Here is a 6553-nt window from a genome sequence, read left to right on the forward strand (position 1 = left end):
CATACATTATTTTCTGCCATTTCTTGCAGGCATCCCCAGCGGCATTAGCAAAAAGTGTTTTGGCTGAAGTTCCAAATCAAGTGGTTGACTATTATAATGGGAAAGCAATTAAACCAAAATGTATGTCAGAATATGAGTCTTCCAGGACATGAACTTTCCTACATACTTGACAGAGTTCAGATATACTATTATTTACAACTACTGTATTTAAAATGAAAATAGCACGTTTTTGTGATTTTTACTTAAATTCCCTTCCCTCTTTCATTTTTGCATGTGTAACCTAAAGAATCAAGTAAAGATTAAGCTACTGTATTGTTGAAGACTTTTTATGGAAAAAACCAAACAAAATTATTACTCTTTACATTACAGCATGTCATCTTAAAAAGTTATCTGTATCTGTTTTTTATACTGGTTTGTTGAAATTTTGCTAAATTTCTTATTATCTTTACACTGTAAAGCATTTTGAAACATTTATTGGAAGTTGATAGCCAAACTATCTTTGGGTTTATCTGCTATGAAATGAAAAGTTTTTTCAAAGTGGCAGATGCATGGATTGTATTTGCATGTTCCAAAATAAAAACAACACAGTTTTGCAGTTGTTGTGTGTATTTCTTGCTACAAAGCCATTCATTCAAATGTTTTCATAAAGAATTCCATTTTCAGATTATGACAATTCCTATTATCCAAACCTCTTCAAACTATTTCAGGAAATTATACTTCAAACATGAATCTAAGATATGTATAACAAGCATGATAATTGCTTACATATACGAAATGTGGCCAAACATAGCCAAGAGTTAACTATTAAGCTTTAAACTCTAGTTTACAAAACATATTGGCTAATTTCCCAGAAACACTAAACCAAGCAACCAAACAAATATCCCAAAAGTGCTTTTTTTCAAAAAGTAGCTGGACTTTCTTATTTTTTAAAAAAAAACATTTCATTTCTCATATAAAAATCTTCTTCAGCTCTGACTGGATGATGGGAAATGGAAGGTTTTATACTCCTTGGACATTTGCATTCTTTTAGCTAGTCGTTAAGGCCACCTGGAGTTTTATCTGTGTCATCAAGGTCACCTGAATGGTGCAAATGGTTTGGAGCCTTCTTGGAACTGTTGAAAGGACTGTGTTGTAGACTGGAGATAGTGTTCTGACCTAGGCTTCCTGAGTCAGTAAAACACACGACTAGTCCCAAAAAGCTCTCATTGCAAGAGCTATGAATTCGATTCATTATAGATGAGTCTCAAATAGTTGTAAAGAGTCCTTCGGGATAAAGCTGATAATCACCCACCCTTATCTCCCTTGACACGCCGCCAAAGACCTAATTGACAAAGCCACACAGAGTCCAGAATCAAAATAGAGCTTCAGACTTTAAATTGAACAGAATTAACAATGTTGCCCATGTGCCTTTGCTCCTCTTTTAAGTCTTATGGGAGGGGCCAATCATCTCCAAGCCCTACTCCCAATTCATCTCTTTTTTTAAAACTGTTCTTGCCCTCTGCCAGCTCTGCACATGCACCTACCGGGAACAGTCTATCCCTGTTCCTCTGCCTCGCTGAGGTCCAGCTCTGGAGTCAGCATGCACCTCCCAGATGGCCCTTTCTGTGTCTTGTCCGAGCCTTTTCCAGACTCCAGGACTGGCCCATGTTCCTCCCCAACCTGCTCACTGTCTGACTCTGCTGTCAGCTCCGCAGGCCGCCAGCGGACCACAACAAATAGATGATGTCATATCCCTCCCCCTCTGTTGAGAGAGGGCTGTTCTGACATAGACGGCTTCTTTGACCCCATTTTTCAAACCAGCAGTCCTCTGTCCTCAAAGTCCCCTCTGTGGATTTTGCTGTCTTCAAAAGAGTGGCATTTATCTTTTAAATGTAGATGGACGGTTGAATCTTATCCTGATGGTTTTGTTCTCCTATGTTATACCATGTGTTTATGAAGTTGTTTTGTTTCCAATGTACAGATCTGCACATGGCTCACTGCATTGTACTGCATATACCACATTGCTCGGTTTGTGTCCTTGGGGTGGACAAACATCTGTGTTAGTGTCTTCTTGGGTTTGAAGTGTGCACGCATGTAATGTTGATTGAAGATCCTCCTGAGCTTTTCCAATATTCCTGTAAAATGACAATGTTGCTTTATTTATTGTTCTCTTCATTGTCTGTTATGGAGGAACTCATGTATGGTCTTGTTTGAAATGATGGCCCAATTGGAATAGCCACATGTTCTGAGGGCGTCCTTGATGTGTTTTAGTTCTTTTTCTTTCCCATCTTCGCTGGTAGGTAGTCCTTCAGCTCGGTGGTGTAGGCTTCTGATGACTCCTATTTTGTGCTCCAGTAGATGGTAGGAATCAAAATGTGTCAGGGCTGCCTCTGTCTATTTCCTAGGAAAGAAAAATCCTTGGCTCCATAGATTTAGAGAAAAGTACTTTTACTAGGAACAAACTGAAAGCAAGGAGATCCAGGCAAGCTCTGAGGTAAAGTGCGTGAAAACAGCAACTTAAAACAAACTGTACAGCCCAATCCTTTGTAGCTAGGCAACCAGTGGCTACTGCATGCCAAAGCTAACAGAAATGGCCTGGGAGAAATAGGCGAAATCCACCAATCCTGTTAAGTTTGGGCAATGAAGAGGCAGGAGACGATCTTAGTGACAACAGCTCTTTGGTTTATTGTGAGAACCCAGCAAAAACAATAGGCAAACATCTCTCTTTATATAGTGTTTTGGCTGATGCACCAGCCAATCAGGAACGTGCATTTTCCTGCCCAAATTTCCCTCCAAAAATTCAAATACATTGCACTCCTCCCCTCCCAGAAAATACTTAGCCAACTATTTACATATTATTTGCACACGTAGTCACGCAGGTAGACAGGGCGTCTCCTAACTATTTCTGACCTGCACAATTCATTCCCTGGAGGGGAGTCGAGCTGGTTGGAGGGGCTATCTGTTCCTCCCAGCTCCTCCCTTTGGCCCTCCAGCCCTGTATTATTAGCAGAGTCGTCCCTGCTGTCTTCTGGAGGAATTGTGTGGTGTTGCTGGACTTCTTCATTTTCAGATAAGTCCTCCGATCGCCTCGGGTTTGAGCTAGCTGTTGGTTCAAATATTGGGTAGTCAGGGCCTGGTTGTTTGGTTTCTAGATCTGTTTATATTCTTTTTCGTAACTGATCTATGTGGCGTTTCCAAACTCTGCCATCCCCCATGTCCACTAAATATGATTTGGGGCCTGTTATCCCTAGAATCGTTCCCCCCAACCACGAGGGACCCTCGCTGAAGTTGTGTGCCCACACAAGGTCACCTTTGGCCAATATTCTGGTTCTGTCCCTTGTTGCTGGATACCCATCAGGGGAGTATGTCGGATTTAGTCTGTCTAAGGGGCACCGGAGCCTCCTCCCCATTAATAGTTCCGCTGGGCTGCGGCCGGTGGCTACGCAGAGTGTCCCATGTTGCACTGCCAGGAAAGTGTCAATTTTGGTTTGCCAATCTCCTGGGCTAATTCTTGATAGTGCCTCCTTGGCACTGCGCACAAAACGTTCTGCAAGGCCATTGGTAGCCGGATGGAAAGGTGCCGAGAGGACATGGCGGATGCCCACTTCGGCCAAGTATCCCTCGAATTGAGTGGCTGTGAATTGTGGCCCATTGTCTGACACTAGAGTGTCTGGCAACCCGTGTGTCACAAATAGTCGCCGTAAAACTCCAATTACGGCTTCTGCTGTTGTGGTTTTCATTAAGATTATCTCCAACCATTTTGAGTAGGCATCTACAACAATCAAGAATGTTTGCCTGTGAATGGGCCCCGGAAAATCTATGTGGATTCTTGACCAAGGTCCCTGGGGCTTTTCCCACTCACTTACTGGGGCTGTAGTGGGTAACGGTCTCGATTCCTGGCAAGCTTGGCATTTTCCTACCCGGTCGCTAATGTCTTTGTCCATCTGTGGCCACCACACATAGCTCCTTGCTAGACTTTTCATTCTAACAATTCCGGGATGTCCCACATGTAACAATTTTAAAACATGTTCTCGTAACTGTAATGGAATAACCACTCTATCTCCCCATAACAAGCAACCCCCTTGTACAGACAATTCCGAACGCTTTTTTGTAAATTCCTTAAACTTTTCACCCGGTGTAACGGGCCATCCCCTCTGCACCCAGCCAATTACCGTATGGACAATAATGTCTCTGTAAGATGCTTTAGCCACTTCGGCAGAAGTGACAGGGCCAGAGTCTAAAGAGTCAATTAATAAAATCGGCGTTCCCGGGGTTGGGTCTTGAATTGTGTCAGGCAAAGGACATCTGCTTAAAGCGTCCGCATGTCCCAAGCCTTTGCCAGGCCGGTGAGTCAGATGGTAAGAGTATGCTGCCAGGAATATAGTCCAATGGGTCAGTCTGGGAGATAATGCAATTGGTATCGGACAGTCCCCCACCAAGAGACCCAACAATGGTCTATGGTCCATGATGATTTCAAATCGCCTCCCAAACAAATATTCGTGAAATTTTTTCACACCCGAGACTATTGCTAATGCTTCTCGATCTAGTTGACTATAGTTCCTTTCTGCTCCCGATAAAGTGCAGGAAAAGTAAGCAATTGGGGCTTCTGTCCCGTTCCGTAACTTGTGGCTAAGGACAGCCCCTACTCCATAGGGTGAAGCATCGCATACCAATAATAGGGGCAAAGTTCCATTATATTGTATTAGTAGGCTGTCGCTAGACAACAGCTTCTTAACAGCTTCAAAAGCTGCTGCCTCAGTCCTGCCCCAAGTCCACACAGAGTTTTTTGCTAGCAGTTTGTGTAGTGGTTCAGCCACAGTTGCCTTATCTTTTAAAAAGACTGCATAGAAGTTTAAGAGTCCCAAAAATGCTTGTAACTCTGCTTTGTTTTTTGGAGGTGGAGCCTTCCTTATTGCTCGCACTTTGCTTTCTGTTGGATGGGTGCCTTCCTTATCTATACGATATCCCAAAAATTCAGCGGATTCCACTCCAATTTGGCATTTGTTAAGCTTGACCTTAAGTCCCACAGCTCTAAAAATTTCCAGAACTCTTCGCAATTTGTCTCTTAATTCCCCTAAATCTCTTGCTGATACCAATACATCGTCAAAATAGGGGACTACTCCAGGTAGACCCTGCAGGAGCCGTTCCATTAGGTTTTGAAATAACCCAGGGGCTACATTAACCCCAAATTGGAGTCAGGTGCATTTAAAAGCGCCCCATGTGTGACAATTGTTTGTGCTTTGGCTGTTTCGTGGTCAACAGGCAACTGTTAATAAGCCTGAGCTAAATCAAGTTTGGCAAAGATTTGTCCTGGTCCTAATGAGTGTAGCAGATGTTGAACGATGGGGACTGGGTATGCACTCTTCTGCAATGCTTTGTTAAGCGTTGCTTTGTAATCAGCACAAATACAGACAGATCTGGCTGGCTGGACTGGGGTCACTATTGATCATGTCCCAGGACATAATTGTAATTGATGATCCTGTATCCACTTCCATCTTACATGATACTCCTTCTATGCAGGCTCTTGTGAATATCTTTTTCTCCAGTCGTGTTGAGGTGTGGCCCACACATACAGTTGTGTGGTTTGACTTCGTGCCTTTTTTGAATAGCCTAATCTCTGGTCGTCTCGCAGAACTGGGGTTTTGCTGATAGGCCAGTTTGAATTCAGTCCTGAATTTTTGGTGGCATGGTTGAGTAGCTCGACAAACTTGAGCTAGGTGCCCTTTCTTGTCACATCTTCAACAAATGGCATCTTTAAAACGGCAGTTCTGTCACTGGCATTGGCCTCCGCAACTCACACACTCGTCACGGTCGCTTCTCTCCGGTTTCCCGGTTTGGAAAACCTCTTCCTCACTTTCGCCTTCCCATTCCGCCTGGATCTCCTCGCTGTGGACTGGTGTCGCTTTCACTGAGGAATTCGGCGTGTTTGGCTTTTGCAAGGTTTCAGCCGCTTTGGTGGACATCTTGTGTGCCCTAGCCTCATCCAGGGCTATCGTTAGGGTCAGGTTGCTTTTTGAGAGTAGTCGCCTCTGGATGTCCCTGACCCCGCAAATGAGTTGTTCTAATAGGGTGTCCTCCAAATCCTTATATTCACAGTGAGTCGCAGCTTTTCTCAAGGCGGCCATATAAACGCTGATAGATTCACCCTCGCGTTGAACTCTCTGCCTCAGTTCAAACCTTTGCACGAACTTCGATGGCACAGGGGCATAGTGCGCTCGGAGCATTGTCTGGAGCACGGGCCACAGCACCTACTGGATGGGCGTTAGTTCTGACAACGATTCGGCGGTATCGAAGACCTCTGGTCCGCAGTGGCTCAGGAAGTATGCGCACTTCCGATTGTCCGATACTCCTTGCAGTTCATTCGCCTCGAGGAAGCACTCAAAGCGAGCGATGTATGATCCCCATTTCTCTTTGGCTGGGTCAAACGGCGCTGGCGGTGTATAGCTAGACATTGCTATGTAGCCGCCCTCAACAACTGGCTGGGTTTGAAGCTAAATTTCTCCTTCAGCTCTTTTCCTAGTCTCATTGCCCTCAATATCCCATCCTCATTGCCAATGTTAAGTTTGGACAATGA

At 44.2% G+C, this 6553-nt stretch overlaps 1 protein-coding gene across 1 annotated transcript in view; it reads left to right on the plus strand.

Moving 5' to 3' along the window:
• CPNE4 (copine 4) overlaps nucleotides 1-297 on the plus strand; it is a 479775-nt gene extending 479478 nt beyond the window's left edge. Inside the window, exon 16 of the mRNA XM_058181101.1 lies at nucleotides 30-297. Coding sequence (XP_058037084.1) covers nucleotides 30-152 — 123 coding nt within the window. The 3' untranslated portion in view covers nucleotides 153-297. The remainder of the gene's footprint in view (nucleotides 1-29) is intronic.
• Nucleotides 298-6553: the final 6256 nt, after the last annotated feature.

This window comes from Ahaetulla prasina, chromosome 4 (assembly GCF_028640845.1).
Source record: "Ahaetulla prasina isolate Xishuangbanna chromosome 4, ASM2864084v1, whole genome shotgun sequence".
Classification (NCBI taxonomy): Eukaryota; Metazoa; Chordata; class Lepidosauria; order Squamata; family Colubridae; genus Ahaetulla; species Ahaetulla prasina.